At 42.8% G+C, this 17,089-nt stretch overlaps 1 protein-coding gene across 1 annotated transcript in view; it reads right to left on the reverse strand.

Moving 5' to 3' along the window:
* LOC135540040 (ephrin type-A receptor 8-like) overlaps positions 1-613 on the reverse strand; it is a 111,183-nt gene extending 110,570 nt beyond the window's left edge. The window contains exon 1 of the mRNA XM_064966349.1: positions 432-613. Within this exon, the coding sequence (XP_064822421.1) occupies positions 432-522 (91 nt within the window). The 5' untranslated portion in view covers positions 523-613. The remainder of the gene's footprint in view (positions 1-431) is intronic.
* Between the last annotated feature and the right edge of the window lie 16,476 nt (positions 614-17,089).

The raw sequence follows: 17,089 nt of genomic DNA on the forward strand, positions 1-17,089 counted from the left end.
CAATCTCTGCATGTGCGCAAACACGCACATAGACTCAACAGCACACACACACCAAGCATGCCCATAAGGTATAGCCTTCAGGGGAAACTTTCATCAGTTTGCCAAGATGAACTTTCTAACAGATAGGAAGTTCAGATAGGGCTTGACGGCATGTCTTTGTGTCTGTGTGTGTGTGTGTGTGGGGGGGGGGGCTTCAGGTAGTCTTGCTTTCATACTTCAGCTCAGCTCCACATGTGATAAGTTAATCCTGGCTGAAGGCATGAGACACAAATAATTCACGCCTGTCCACACAAATGAACGTGTGTGTGAGTGCCAGTGTGTATACACGTGATTCCCCTGCTGCCCCCCTCTCACTTTCGTACACAAGCACAGGCACGCACGCAGGCACAGATACACATACAGACACACAGACACACACACACCTGCTTTACCTTCATTGTTATTGTTGTTTCCGGCGTTGCCCAGTACTTGTAGTGGTATAGTCCATAGAAGCAGTGCTACGAGCCCTGGGTCTAAAGCCATGGTTCTCTCTCTCTCACACACACATACACACTACCGATCTCCCGCTCTTCCTCTTCCTCACTCCCTCTCTCTTACTCTCCTTCTCCGCCTCTTGCTGCCTTTCTCTGTGTCCCAGTGTTGAAGCGGAGCCTGAGCCAGCGCTGAGAGAGAGTGTGTGTGTGAGGGGCTGAGAGCTCATTGGGCTAGAGTTAGAGACTGCCTCTGTGGTTCTCAGCCTCTCTGTCTCCTCTCACACATACATACACACCCACCAGGCAGTGGGAGGGAGGGAACAGGCTGTCACTAAAACGTCATTAACCAATTAGAGCACAGGATTCGGCAGGTCCACTAAACAAACACTCACACGATACCTCACCTTTACCCATCTCACTTCAGATCCTCTCTCTCTCTCTCTGACACTCCCGCTGTGTCTCTCTTTCTTTTTCTCTCTCCCGCACGCACTTTTGACCATCTTTTACTCTCTGCCTCTGAATCTCGATCTCTCCTCTTTCCCTCCCAGCTATGTCGCCTGCCCGTCTCTGCCTTGCTTGCTCTCTCTCAACTACACCTCTCTCCTCTCTCTGACATTTCTCTTTCTTTTTTCCATTTTCTCCTACAAATTCTTTTTTTTTTAAATGCACAGAAGTAATTATCATTATATTTGCACAAATGTGCTGCTCTATTGTATATCAAGAAAACTCCACAACATAGAACATATTCCTTCAGCTTTTCTTATTTTGGAAAAAGGTTGCCAATTGATATTAAAGGCCCAGTTTAGTCAAAAATTAGATTTTTCTGTGTTTTATATATATTTCCACACTATGAGGTTGGAATAGTATTGTGAATTGGGAAAATTAGGATAATGCCTTTTTAGTGTAAGAGCTGTTTGAAAAGACTGCCTGAAATTTCTGTCTGTTTTGGTGGATGGAGTTTGAGCCATCCATTGTGATCACAATGCTGTAAATGAGTTAAGAAAGACAGGTCCAAATCTCTCTGCCAATAACAGCTAGTTTTCAGTTTTCCCCTCACTACTCAGATCACTCCCAGACAGTGCTAGCAAAATTCTTGCTTGAGAAATTGCCATTTGTTAAAAAGCTATTTTAAAACAATATATTTTTACAATTTTAATTGAAAACAATCACAGTAAGGTATTTAATTGTTACCAATAAATTATTTGATTATTGAGGTAAAAACAGCTGCATTGGACCTTTAACGGAAATCACAATTCACCACGCAGTATTTCTTTGAACTCTATGTTTAAGTTGAGACAGTGGAATATAGTAAAATGCTCAACTGAAGGTCATCGATAATCAGTGGTGTGCCTACCAGCTCTCACAGTCTCACGGCAGAATTTGACTTTCATCCATGTTTCTCAAATGTGAAATTTCAAGGTGTTTAAGGTAAGGGTTAAGGTTAGGTATTTACTCTGAATGGTGTAAGTAAGGGTTAAGGCTAGGTATTAACTCTGAATTGTTAAGGTAAGGGTTAAGGTTAGGTATTTACTCTGAATGGTGTAGGTAAGGGTTAAGGTTAGGTATTAACTCTGAATTGTTAAGGTAAGGGTTAAGGTTAGGTATTTACTATGAATGGTGTAGTTAAGGGTTAAGGTTAGGTATTAACTATGAATTGTTAAGGTAAGGGTTAAGGTTAGGTATTTACTCTGAATGGTGTAGGTAGGGGTTAAGGTTAGGTATTAACTGTGAATGGTTAAGGTAAGGGTTAAGGTTAGGTATTAACTGTGAATTGAATGGTTAAGGTTAGGTATTTACTCTGAATGGTGTAGTTAGGGGTTAAGGTTAGGTATTAACTGTGAATGGTTAAGGTAAGGGTTAAGGTTAGGTATTAACTGTGAATGGTTAAGGTAAGGGTTAAGGTTAGGTATTAACTGTGAGTGGTTAAGGTAAGGGTTAAGGTTAGGTATTAACTGTGAATGGTTAAGGTAAGGGTTAAGGTTAGGTATTTACTCTGAATGGTGTAGGTAAGGGTTAAGGTTAGGTATTAACTGTAAATGGTTAAGGTAAGGGTTAAGGTTAGGTATTAACTCTGAAATGTTAAGGTAAGGGTTAAGGTTAGGTATTAACTGTGAATTGTTAAGGTAATGGTTAAGGTTTGGGATAGGCCTAAAACAAAAATATAAAAAACAACTTTCAATCGCTGGATTCAAACTTGCAACCTGAGGCAGGTGTTTACGGCCAACCACCATCCCAGTCCACAACACTGACACCTACATTGCGGTAACAGCGCTCAATATTGCCCCTTGTAGCCGGTTTCCACATCATCTCCCGGTGTCCTCAGACATGGATGGACGTGGAACACTGACGTGTATCCCGGGTGACCTGTCTGCGTGCATGTGTGTGTAGGCTTGTTGTTGCTTCCTACAGCTTAATCCTAAATGTTCCCTATGGCATATATCTGATTCAGATAGTCAGACGTTCTGGTGGGAGTGTGTGGGAGTGTTAGATTCAAGGACAATGATCAGATATTGATCCCTCTGACAAAGGGAAACTTGGCAATGACATTATCACTGAAGGTGCACAAAGGAGTTAAACAGAGAGATAGGTGTGTGTGTGTGTGTGTGTGTGTGTGTGTGTGTGTGTGTGTGTGTGTGTGTGTGTGTGTGTGTGTGTGTGTGTGTGTGTGTGTGTGTGTGTGTGTGTGTGTGTGTGTGTGTGTGTGTGTGTGTATGTATGCATCTGATTGCAGACTGAGTATTGTGTTTGCCCTGTAGCTAAAGGGTGACTGGATCAAGGGTTTTGGCTCCCCATCAATCACAGCATAACTTTTTGAGGACACTGCTCTGGGTGAAAGGGAGGTAGCCTTTGTTTTAACCCCCGCAATGAAGTGTCACCAACTTGTGTGTGCGTGCGTGTGTGCGTGTGTGCGTGCGTGCAGCTGGCCTTGTGAACGGGGAGACTGAGCAGGAGTAAGGGGGAGGGAAGGATGGAGGAGATGAGTGTCACAGCCAAATGCGGGCAGTGGTTGTGCCTGCCAAACGCTTCCCCTGGCAAAGGGACACAGAGGGGGGTTGTGTGAGGCTACAAAGGTTCCCGCTCATCGTGTGCAGTGTGCCTACGTGCAGCATCCTGTTCTCTTGTACAAATATAAACACACACACACACAACCGTAGCTGTGCTGTGTGTGTTTGTTCTTTGTTCCTCTGCCACTAGGCTGCACTGTTATCAGTCGGCTTCTCTCCTAACTGTTACTGTACATATCCATCTAACTGCCACAACAGGAAGACAGTAGACTACTTCTCACGGAAGACAGCTCCCCTGGAGGATGGTTAGTCAATCTCACCTCAATCTGATCTTCAAACCTCATCTTCATCTCTTCTTCAACCTTTCTTCATTTCACCTCAATCCCAGTCAAATACAATGCTCACTGTATTCACTGTGTCAACTAAGCATATACCGTTCCAGCTTTCAGACCACAGTCAGTGTATTTTGACTGTTTCTACTTGTCTTGTGTGAGACATACACAGATATTTGACACGTGATACACAATGGCTATTCTCAATAATTCTCATCCCATAGCACCAATGTCTCATTTGTCTGCCATAGAGAGTTTAGTATACTTTCATATGTCCCAGGATGAAGGCATTCAAACAATGAGAGTCCCGTTTGTTATCAGTGCGGGAATGTCTAGGAGTGTGAGCACTGTCAGATATAATCTGTTATCAGTGCAGGAATGTCTAGGAGTGTGAGCACTGTCAGATATAATCTGTTATCAGTGCAGGAATGTCTAGGAGTGTGAGCACTGTCAGATATAATCTGTTATCAGTGCAGGAATGTCTAGGAGTGTGAGCACTGTCAGATATAATCTGTTATCAGTGCAGGAATGTCTAGGAGTGTGAGCACTGTCAGATATAATCTGTTATCAGTGCAGGAATGTCTAGGAGTGTGAGCACTGTCAGATATTATCTGTTATCAGTGCGGGAATGTCTAGGAGTGTGAGCACTGTCAGATATAATCTGTTATCAGTGCAGGAATGTCTAGGAGTGTGAGCACTGTCAGATATAATCTGTTATCAGTGCAGGAATGTCTAGGAGTGTGAGCACTGTCAGATATAATCTGTTATCAGTGCAGGAATGTCTAGGAGTGTGAGCACTGTCAGATATAATCTGTTATCAGTGCAGGAATGTCTAGGAGTGTGAGCACTGTCAGATATAATCTGTTATCAGTGCAGGAATGTCTAGGAGTGTGAGCACTGTCAGATATAATCTGTTATCAGTGCAGGAATGTCTAGCAGTGTGAGCACTGTCAGATATAATCTGTTATCAGTGCAGGAATGTCTAGGAGTGTGAGCACTGTCAGATATAATCTGTTATCAGTGCAGGAATGTCTAGGAGTGTGAGCACTGTCAGATATAATCTGTTATCAGTGCGGGAATGTCTAGGAGTGTGAGCACTGTCAGATATAATCTGTTATCAGTGCAGGAATGTCTAGGAGTGTGAGCACTGTCAGATATAATCTGTTATCAGTGCAGGAATGTCTAGGAGTGTGAGCACTGTCAGATATAATCTGTTATCAGTGCAGGAATGTCTAGGAGTGTGAGCACTGTCAGATATAATCTGTTATCAGTGCAGGAATGTCTAGGAGTGTGAGCACTGTCAGATATAATCTGTTATCAGTGCAGGAATGTCTAGGAGTGTGATCACTGTCAGATATCATCTGTTATCAGTGCAGGAATGTCTAGGAGTGTGATCACTGTCAGATATCATCTGTGTCAGTGCATCTGCAGGCACAGTGAGGCGAAGACTTTTGGAGGATGGCCTGGTGTCAAGAAGGGCAGCAAAGAAGCCACTTCTCTCCAGGAAAAACATCAGGGACAGACTGATATTCTGCAAAAGGTACAGGGATTGGACTGCTGAGGACCGGGGTAAAGTCAGTTTCTCTGCTGAATCCCCTTTCCGATTGTTTGGGGCATCTGGAAAAAAACTTGCCCAGAGAAGACAAGGTGAGCGCTACCTTCAGTCCTGTGTCATGCCAACAGTAAAGCATCCTGAGGCCATTCATGTGTGGGGTTGCTTCTCAGCCAAGGGAGTGGGCTCACTCACAATTTTGCCTAAGAACACAGCCATGAATAAAGAATGGTACCAACACATCCTCCGAGAACAGCTTCTCCCAACCATCCTCGAACAGTTTGGTGACGAACAATGCCTTTTTCAGCATGATGGAGCACCTTGCCATAAGGCAAAAGTGATAACTAAGTGGCTCGGGGAACAAAACATCGATATTTTGGGTCTATGGCCAGGAAACTCCCCAGACCTTAATCCCATTGAGAACTTGTGGTCAATCCTCAAGAGGCGGGTGGACAAACAACTCCAAGCATTAATTATGCAAGAATGGGCTGCCATCAGTCAGGATGTGGCCCAGAAGTTAATTGGCAGCATGCCAGGGCAGATTGCAGAGGTCTTGAAAAAGAAGGGTCAACACTGCAATTATTGACTCTTTGCATCAACTTAATGTAATTGTCAATAAAAGCCTTTGACACTTATGAAATGCTTGTAATTATGCTTCAGTATTCTATAGTAACATCTGAGAAAAATATCTAAAGACACTGAGGCAGCAGACTTTGTGAAAATTAATATTTGTGTCATTCTCAAAACCACGACTGTACACAGGGAAATACACTGTACAATAATTTCATGAGGGAGACTACACAGGGAAGTGAGAAAGAGGACGGTGGAAGAATTTATGTGTGAAGGGGGTGGGGAATACATAAGAGTGTGTGTGGACTCAAGCCACACTGTGTGACGGGCATCTATATAAGTGCACCTGCGCTCACCTGGGGTGGTCGGTGGACAGCAGCTAGCATGATAACCTTGAAAGTGTGTGTGTGTGTGTGTGTGTGTGTGTGTGTGTGTGTGTGTGTGTGTGTGTGTGTGTGTGTGTGTGTGTGTGTGTGTGTGTGTGTGTGTGTGTGTGTGTGTGTGTGTGTGTGTGTGTGTGTTGGGGGGCAGATGGTAGGGGGTAGTTTGTAGTGGTGTGTCGCTGTGCTTGCTGATGTGTGTTAGCTCCATATAACCAGTGACAGATTTGTTTAGAGCACTCTATGCCGATGGTTCAAATCAATTCATTCAATACAATTGCCATGGTGTAACAGCCTACCCAGGGGTTAAGGTTAGTTGTTTCCCCTTTGACTGCACTACTGACACTTCCTTGACCTATTCTGATAAATATGCCATTCATAGGGATAGAAATGGTTTTGGAGCTATCAAACACTTTCCACTCCTCTCCTTTCCTTCTCCCCCTACTCCTGTCCCATTCATCTCCCCACCCTCCCACCCTCCCACCTCACCTCCCCCCTCTTACACCCCCCCATAATCTCAGCAGGAGTCATTTTAAGCTGCTTACCCCTCCGCCGCTCTCATGTCAGGTACTGCCATCCCTCTCACCTCTCATCCGTCCCTCCTCTGATCCTTAAATACGGGGTCAGTGACACACTTATCAGGTAGCTCCAGCTTCGACATAGAGCTAGACCAAAGGTGGGGTGTACTACACAGCCAGTGACACACTCTTAGAGACACTCACACTCTACGAGGAACTCTCAGTGACACAGACACCATGATATACACAGTCTCAGTGACACAGATACCATGAGATACACAGTCTAAGTGACACAGACACCATGAGATACACAGTCTCAGTGACACAGACACCATGAGATACAAAGAGATGCAGGTGTGCCACTGCAAAGATAAACAGAGACAATTGATCGTTTCTGATCATGTCAATGTGATCAGTGTGTCAAACTGCGTCATGTCTGTTCACTGGGTAACCGTAATCCAAATGGCGAAATTTGCACACGACATTTGTGTGTGCAGTCAGTCCCATGTAGGGCTCTAAATCAGCATTTTACATAGCACTGGTGCTCACAACTTATACAAGTTAGGAGCATAACATAACATTTAGGAGCATCAGAAAATATATATTTTTAATCAATTGAGATATAGCCTTTAGTGATGTAAGCGCTGCCAAATATTGTTCAACAAAGTACTGAGTAAAGGGTCTGAATAATTAAGTAAATGTGATATTTAAGTGTTTTTATTTTTAATAAATTTGCTAAAATTTGCGAACCTGTTTTTGTTTTGACATTATGGGGTATTGTGTGTAGATTGATGAGGGGGGGGGGGGGAATTCATCAATTTTAGAATAAGGCTGTAACGTAACAAAATGTGGAAAAGGTCAAGGGATGTGAATTCTTTCTGAATGCACTGAAAACAGTGTAAACAGGATTATTTGGGAAATCATTATTCTTGCGAAGCACGTAAACGTTTTAAACAAACTATCCACAATAATCTCATTACTGTGTCCATGTAACCGTGCTCATTGTGTAAAAGCACTACTTTCCTATTGAGATGCATTACATAGAAATGTGTACACTGTCTCTTTAAGAACATAATTTTTGAGTGACAACATGCTAGAGATCAGTCATTCATTCTTTCTGTGCCCCCAAATGCTGGGATATAGTCTACTAGTTAAGTTACCAGGTTGTTAGCTAGCCCTTGATCATGACTCTCAGTTCCATTACATTACACACAACAGTCATTGGACGAAGGCGTCTTCTGAAAAGGGGAGTTTTGTTAAGAGCCCCGACGCTCAATCTGAACATTAGCACACGTCGCTTGTGGTACGGTTCTAAAGCATAAGGACCATAAATTTGATATTGTTAAAAAATAATAATTGATACAGACCTTGATAGGGTTAGTGTTCCCACACTAACCCTATCAAGGGTATGCTCCATTTTACAGCCTATCAAGGGTATGCTCCCATTTTACAGCCTATCAAGGGTATGCTCCATTTTACAGCCTATCAAGGGTATGCTCCATGTTACAGCCTATCAAGGGTATGCGTCATGCACCATGTTACAGCCTATCAAGGGTATGCGTCATGCGCCATGTTACAGCCTATCAAGGGTATGCTCCATTTTACAGCCTATCAAGGGTATGCGCCATGTTACAGCCTATCAAGGGTATGCTCCATGTTACAGCCTATCAAGGGTATGCTCCATTTTACAGCCTATCAAGGGTATGCTCCATGTTACAGCCTATCAAGGGTATGCGTCATGCACCATGTTACAGCCTATCAAGGGTATGCGTCATGCGCCATGTTACAGCCTATCAAGGGTATGCGTCATGCGCCATGTTACAGCCTATCAAGGGTATGCGTCATGCGCCATGTTACAGCGCTTATTTACGGATAACAGACGGAAGACATGCTAATTAGCTATCTAGCACGCTCTGAACACCTCTGTGTAAACTCGGGAAGTCTAGCGAAAGTGTAGTTTCTTCAGATGGCCACTCGGAAATAATGATAGAGCGAAGCCCAATCATTACAACAATTATTATCTGGGTGATTGTGTTTCTAGGTACACTGATGCTCGCAAATTAAAAGTCCAGGTAGCACAGCAAAATATTTACGAGCATATGCAACCAAAATGTTTGTACTTTCGGGCCCTGTGGCCTCATTTATCAATCATGTGTAGTCATTTATCTGTGAGGAAACCATGTGTAGTCATTTATCTGTGAGGAAACCATGTGTAGTCATTTATCTGTGAGGAAACCATGTGTGGGATCATTTCCACATAAAGTTGGACATTTATCAATTTGAACATTTGCTTGAGAGTGCGCATAAATGTACGCACAGCCATGACCATGCGACAGGGCCAAGTGGTGGAATAAGGGAACTGCTTCTCAAGCATAGACTGGGAAGTAGAAGTATAGAAGTAATCATTTTGATTTCTTTGTATTTCCATTGTGAATTCATGCAACATGTCTTGCTTGACATGCAATATAATTTTAGCACACCAGTGCATTTGTTAAGATAATAAAGTACAGTTATTTGTTAAATTAGAGGCGAGCGTGAAAGTGAAATGGAATGAGAGATGGCTGACCTTGCTTTGTTGGAAGATTTGGCTCAAGCTGCATTTCACAGTGTCTTTTTGGTGATAGGTGGGACTTTTTCTGCAGCAAATACAGATTGGCTCATCATACTGTATATAGTTTCCCAAAACCAATTTTTTTTGTGAGGATTTAAGACTGATCAGCATGTCACAGCGCTGGATGAGCCAATGTTCTGGATGCATTCATCAGCTAAATTAACAGTAACATACCATTTCCATACACCATCTCACAACGGGTTGAAGTCAAGAGCGGTATCTTTGCCATGATAACATCTTTGGGCTCCCAAATACAAACAGCAATAGACGGCATGTGAGCAGAAAAGGCTTCCACTCTTAATGTGCAGGTTATGTGATGCGCAAAAGATGCTGCTGAATGTGGTGGCCGGGTGGCCAGGTGGTACGCACTACTCGTTCATTCTGCAGAACGGGAATGTTGGCCTGTATACTACAAGGCGGGAGCTGTTGAGGACGGATGTCTTATTGGTGGTGGTGTAACGGGCCATAGTTGATCCGTGATCCGTACAGACCCCCCCCCCACACACACACACACACAGTTCGGCATGCATGTGAACCGCTGATCAATTGCAGAGATTAACCGCCATAGTGGGAAATACAGTTTTACTGTCGCAGTTACTTTTTAAAGTAATAATTCCCTAAATATCGATGCAGAGTTGCAGTGAGAAGATGAAGACAAGACAGATGTATGCTGTGTTTTGCTCTGAAGCCTGAAGGTTGATTTGATTGTTTTTTTAAAGCAGTTGTGTGTACTGTTCACGTGGACGAGGCATGTTGAATCCCAACGAATCAGTCCCGGATGCTCACGTTGCAAAAAGCAAAGAAGAAATAAGAGCAGTGACAGCCATGGCTAGTGGGAGGAGCTGAACAACTGGAAAAGCCTCCCGCTTCATTTAAGTCTCATGTATGGGAGCATGTTGGCTTCCCTGTCAAATATGATGATGGAAGAAGGGTGGTGGACAACACCATTACGGTGTGTAGGCATTGTGCCACAAGAAAGCCGTATGATCATGGAAATACATCGAGCACAGCCACATATTTATAGCATCATCACCCTGGTGTGGTCATCACCCTGGTGTGTCAATGACGGGAGCCAACTCAGCCAAGAGACAACTTCTCACCGTGCCATTTAAGCCCTTTGCTGCAGAATCAGACCGGACTAAAGCCATCACCAAATCTATTGGGATCTTTATCACTGCAGATATGAGACCATACTCTGTTGTGGAAAACAAAAGGTTTAAAAATATGGTGAAAGTACTTGAGCCACGCTACGAAATCCCCTCACACACCCACTTCAGTATGGAGATCGTGCCAGATCTTTATGAACAGGAAAATATCAAAATTGTCAACAAATTATCCAAGGCATCCTCTGTTTCCCTCACCACATACGGGTGGACCTTCAGGGCAACAGAAAGCTACGTGACTGTGACTGCTCAATACACCACAGAGGAGTGGACCTCCAGGGTAACAGAAAGCTACGTGACTGTGACTGCTCACTACACCACAGAGGAGTGGACATCCAGGGTAACAGAAAACTATGTGACTGTGACTGCTCACTACACCACAGAGGAGTGGACCTCCAGGGTAACGGAAAACTACGTGACTGTGACTGCTCACTACACCACAGAGGAGTGGGAGATACGAAGTCCGATGCTACAGACACGCCCCCTCTATGAGAGGCACACAGGCACAAATCTGGCGCAGGTACTGCTCAGAGCAATAGCAGAGTGGAAGCTAGAGAGGCCCAATAGCAATATCCCAATCACCACAGATAATGCCAGGTAAATGCAGTGATAGAAGCTGGACTGGGGCCACAGATAGCTTGCTTTGCACATGTGATCAATTCAGCATCCAAAGGGGAACCGCTTCCTTGGGAGGATCAGGAAGTTCAAGTCCCTGTCTGTTCAAGTCCCTGTCTGTTCAAGTCCCTGTCTCACCTAGACCCTGCCCTACACCGGAGGACATCCAGTGATCTCACCACTGACTTTGGGGCCACTGAAGAGGTAAAATAAAAGTGAATTAGTTAAATAATAAATATATTGCAGTCTAATCTAAGTCTATGCTATTGCTATTATAATCATCATTTTTGATTGGAATAATAATGGCTTTTATTAAATGTTATTGCCACAATTATAGTTCTATGAAATATTAAAATAAATAATTAGTTAGTTAGTTTAATAGATCAAATATTATTTTCTGCAGGGTCAAGCCACAGAGTCGACAGGAGCAGACTCAGAGGCATCTCCTCCACAAAATAATTTGGCCATGAAGGAGCTTTTTGGGGAGAACTTGTGAGCAAGGACACAGACAAGACATTTGCCAACACCATCAAAGAGGAGGTGGCATCCTACAAGGCAGCAAGCGACATTCCAGTGGATGGTGATCCACTAACATGGGGGAATGCAATGAGTGTAAATACCCTCACATTGCCATGATGGCAAGATGCTACCTGGCTGTGCCTGGCACTTCAGCTCCTAGTGAGAGGGTGTCCCCACGGCAGGGGACATAGTGACTGTAAAGAGGTCTTCCCTCTCCCCAGACAATGTAGACATCATCTTTTTGAAAAAGCAATGTGAAGTTATAAGCTCAGGTCTGCTTTGCTTTCTTTCTTTTTTTTTTACTTTGTATTGACAATGAAGACACAGGCTATTTTAACAAAGGAAGAAGGTATCATGCACTTTAATTTAACAATTGGGTATTGAATATTTTATTTTAAGATTTTATTTAATAAATGGAAAGCGAAGTTGTATTTGTCTCCCTTTTTTTCTGATGCGAAAAATGATCCGATCCTTGACTCAAAACCATGATCCGAACTGTGAATTTTGTGATCCGTTGCACCACTACTTATTGGTGAGTGTTGCCTGCTCATGTGAAGTATATTTACTTTGTTAAAGCAACTTGAATTGTTCTAATGGTCCTCTCTCTGTAGCTATGTTTTCATTTTTACTGGTCCAGCCTCAACTGAGGGAGCCAAATAAAACATATTGGTTGAACTCAATCTCTGACACCAGCACCTCTATTTCAGTCTCGGAAAAGTATTTGATTTTGGCCAATTGGGGGCTTTTTGAAATGCACTAACACTGAGGCTGATAACAATTGATATTTATCAATCTCTTACCGGTGGAACAAACTCCCTCACGACGCCAGGACAGCGGAGTCAATCACCACCTTCCGGAGACACCTGAAACCCCACCTCTTCAAGGAATACCTAGGATAGGATAAGTAATCCTTCTCACCACCCCCCCTTAATGATTTAGATGCACTATTGTAAAGTGGCTGTTCCACTGGATGTCAGAAGGTGAATTCACCAATTTGTAAGTCGCTCTGGATAAGAGCGTCTGCTAAATGACTTAAATGTAAATGTAAATGTCATAGGAATGTTTGCTAAATCACACGGTTTCTATGTGTACAAGCATTCTAAATTCAGTTCATAAGTAGTATTTTTGAGTAGTTTCTATGCAATATTGATAAATAAGGCCCCAGGTCCCATGCTTTGATTGGATCAAAAAACAAGTATAAATAAACTTTCTCTCCTCTGACTCTTTCTCTCTCTCTCTCTCTCTCTCTCTCTCTCCTTTCACAAACTCCCACTCTCTTAATAGCTCTTTATCTCTGTCTTTTCTCTTTAGGCAAAGTGAAGTATTGCTCATCCTCCATCTAAGGGGATGATGCTGTGTTGCATGAAAATGAGAGGCAGGATTCACTACTGTGATAAATACCGCCTGTCTCTCTCACACACGTGTGCCCGTGCACACACATTGCCTGCCCTCCAGGACACCTACAACACCAGGTGTCGCTGGAAGGCCAAGAAGATCATCAAGGACCTCAGCCACCCGAGCCACTGCCTTTTCTCCCCGCTTCCATCACTCAGAAACGGGTAATAGAGGAGCCTCATGGAAAAACCATTACACTAAATAGCCACCACCAGCAGCTCCCCCTGTCCACCTCACATAAGGTTAGCAGTGTGGTTAAGGTTATGTTGAAAATCAGCGAGTGAAAACTCTAAAACTAGATTAATAATCCCAATAAACACAAACCTGCGCAAAATTTACTAAGCAACACATCACATTGAATCGCATCGACAGAAGCCCCATTGAGTGATGGGGGATGATAAACACAGGAGCCTCAGCAGCTCTAATTGAGCCAAGATGGATGCCAGGTGCCAGTGTCCAGAATGCTGAAGTGTGATGACGTGCTGTCAAGCTGTGAGAGCTCGTTAGACAGACAGGCCACAGCGTTGTTCGGTATAGTTATGTGCTAATAATGAGCAGCAATAATCATCATCTCTAATTAAATTTGGCACTAAGAATCTGTTAGTCACACCAATCACCAATGCCTCTCCAAAAGCATCTGTTCCAAAGTACAGTGCCTTCAAAAAGTACTTTGTTCATACCCCTTGACGCATTCCACATTTTGTTGAGTTACAACCTGAATTCTAAATAGATTGAATATATGATGTTCTCACACATCTACACACAATTCTTCGTTATGACAAAGTGAAAAAATGTTGGGTTTTGTGGGCATATTTATTGAAAATGAAATACTGAAATATCTAATTTACATAACTTTCCACACCCCGGTTAGAATCACCTTTGGCAACGATTACAGCTGTGGGGTTTTCTGGGTAAGTCTCTAAGCGCTTTGCACACCTGGATTGTAAAATATTTGCACATTATTATACTGAAAATATAAAACAAATATAAATGCAACATGCAACAATTTCAAAGATTTTACTGAGTTCACAGCTCATAGAAGGACATCAGTCATAATTGAGATTACAGACGGAAGACATGCTAATTAGAAATTCATTAGGCCCTAATCTATTTCACATGACTGGGCAGGGGCGCAGCCATGGATGGGCCTGGGAAGGGATAGGCCCACCCACTTGGTAGCCACGCCCACCCACTGGGGAGTCTGGCCCAGCCAATCAGAAGGAGTTATTTCACACAAAAGGGCTTTATTATATATAGAAATACTCCTCAGCAACCTCCCTCCCCCTCCTCAGCTGATCCCGCAGGTGAAAAAGAAAGATATGGTGTTCTTGGGCTGGCATGGTTACACATCGTCTGTGGTTGTGAGGCTGGTTGGATGTACTGACACATTTTCTAAAATTGGACATTCCTGCAGTCAGCATGCCATTGCATGCTCCCTCAAAACTTGAGACATCTGTGGCATTATGTTGTGTGATAAAACGGCACATTTTTGAGTGGCCTTTTATTGTCCCCAGTACAAGGTGCACCTGTGTAATGATCTTCCTGTTTAATCAGCTTTGTGGATAATCTTGGCAATGAAGAAATGTTCACTTACAGTGATGTAAACAAATGTGTGCAACACTTTTTAGAGAAATAAGCTTTTTATGCATATATAACATTTCTGTGATCTTTTATTTCAGCTCATGAGAAATGGAACCAACAATTTACATGTTGCGTTTATATTTTTGTTCAGTATATTTAAATACTTTTTCAAGCTCTGTCAAGTTGGTTGTTGGTCATTGCTAGACAGCCTTGCCATAGGATTTCAAGCAGATTTAAGTCAAAACTGTAACTAGGCCACTCAGGAACATTTCATGTTGTCTTGGTGAGTGACTCTAGTGTATATTTGGCCTTGTGTATATTTGGCCTTTCAGCGGGTTATTGTCCCACTGAAAGGTACAGTTGTCTCTCGGTGTCTTTTAGAAAGCAGACTGAACCAGGTTTTCCTCTAGGATTTCTCCATGGTCCTTGACGATGACAAGCATACCCATAACATGATGCAGCCACCACCATGCTTGTATATATGAAGAGTAGTACTCAATGATGTGTTGTGTTGGATATGCCACAAACATAACGCTTTGCATCCAAGATATAAAGTGAATTTCTTTGCCTTATTTTTTGCAGTTTTACTTTAGTGGATTGTTGCTGACAGGATGCATCATTTTTTATATTTTTGTCTGTACAGGCTTCCTTCTATTCTATTCTATTGTGGAGTAATGACAATTTTGTTGATTCATCCTCAGTTTTCTCCTGTCACAGCCATTAAACTCTGTAACTGTTTTCAAGTCACCATGAGCCTCATGGTGAAATCCCTGAGCAGTTTTCTTCCTTTCTGGCAGCTGAGTTAGGAAGGACGCCTGTGTCTTTGTGACTGGGTGTATTGATTCACCATCCAAGTGTAATTAACGATGCTCAAAGGGATATCCAATGTCTGCTTTTTATTTATTTTTACCTATCTACAAATTGGTTGCCCTTATTCGCAAGGTGTTGGTATACTTCTCTCGTCTTTGTGGTTGAATCTGTGTTTGAAATTCACTGCTCGACTGAGGGACCTTTCAGATACACTGAACAAACAAACACTGTATACAAAAGTATGTGGACAGCCCTTCAAATGAATGGATTTGGCTACTTCAGCAACACACGTTGCTGACAGGTGTGTAAAATCGAGCACACAGCTATGCAATCTCCATAGACAAACATTGGCAGTAGAATGGCCTTACTGAAGAGCTCAGTGACTTTCAACGTAGCGCCTTAATAGGATGCCAGCTTTCCAACAAGTCAGTTTGTCAAATTTCTGCCCTGTTAGAGCTGCCTCGTTCAACTGTAAGAGCTGTTGTTGTGAAGTGGAAATGTCTAGGAGCAACAACGGATCAGCCACAAAGTGTTAGGCCACACAAGCCCACAGAACGGGACCGCCTAGTGCTGAAGTGCGTAGCGCCTATAAAACATCTGTCCTTGGTTGCAACACTTACCACTGAGTTCCAAACTGCCTCTGGAAGCAACGTCTGCCCAAGAACTGTTCGTGGGTTTCCACGGCTGATCAGCCGAACACAAGCCTAAGTTCACCATGTGCAATGCCAAGTGTTGGCTGGAGTGGTGTAAAGCTCACCACCATTGGACTCTGGAGCAGTGGAAAGGCATTCTCTGGAATAACGAATCACGCTTCAACGTCTGGCAGTCCGACAGATGAATCTGGGTCTGTCGGATGCCAGGAGAACGCTACCTGCCTGAATGCAGAGTGCCAACAGTAAAGTTTGGTGGAGGAGGTCTGGGGCTTTTTTTATGGTTCAGTCTAGGCCCCTTAGTTCCAGCGAAGGGAAATCTCAACGCTACAGCATACAAATACATTCTAGACAACTCTGTGCTTCCAACTTTGTGGCAACAGTTTGGGGAAGGCCCTTTCCTATTTCTGCATGACAATGCCCCTTTGAACAAAGTGAGGTCCACGTAGAAATGGTTTGTTGAGATCAGTGTGGAAGAACTTTACTTTATTTTAAAGTACTTTAAATACTTTATTACTTTAAAGTACTACTGAAGTCATTTTGGGGGTATCTGTACTTTACTATTTATATTTTTGACTAATTTTACTTTTGCTTCAATACAATACTAAATATTATACTTTTTACTACATACATTTTTCCTGACAAGCCAAAGTATTCGTTACATTTTGTATGGTTAGCAGGAGAGGAAAATGGTACAATTAACGCACTTATTAAGTCAACATGGCTTGTCATCTCTACTGCCTATGGTCTGGCGGACTCTCATATTTTAGCAATTATATTTACTCAAGTATATTTAAAACCAAATACTTTTAGACTTTTAGTGAAGTACTATTTTACTGGGTGACTTTCACTTTTACTTGATTAACTTTCTATTACGGTTTCTATACTTTTACTCAAGTATGACAATTGGGTACT

The sequence above is a fragment of the Oncorhynchus masou genome, chromosome 5, assembly GCF_036934945.1.
Source record: "Oncorhynchus masou masou isolate Uvic2021 chromosome 5, UVic_Omas_1.1, whole genome shotgun sequence".
Taxonomy (NCBI): domain Eukaryota; kingdom Metazoa; phylum Chordata; class Actinopteri; order Salmoniformes; family Salmonidae; genus Oncorhynchus; species Oncorhynchus masou.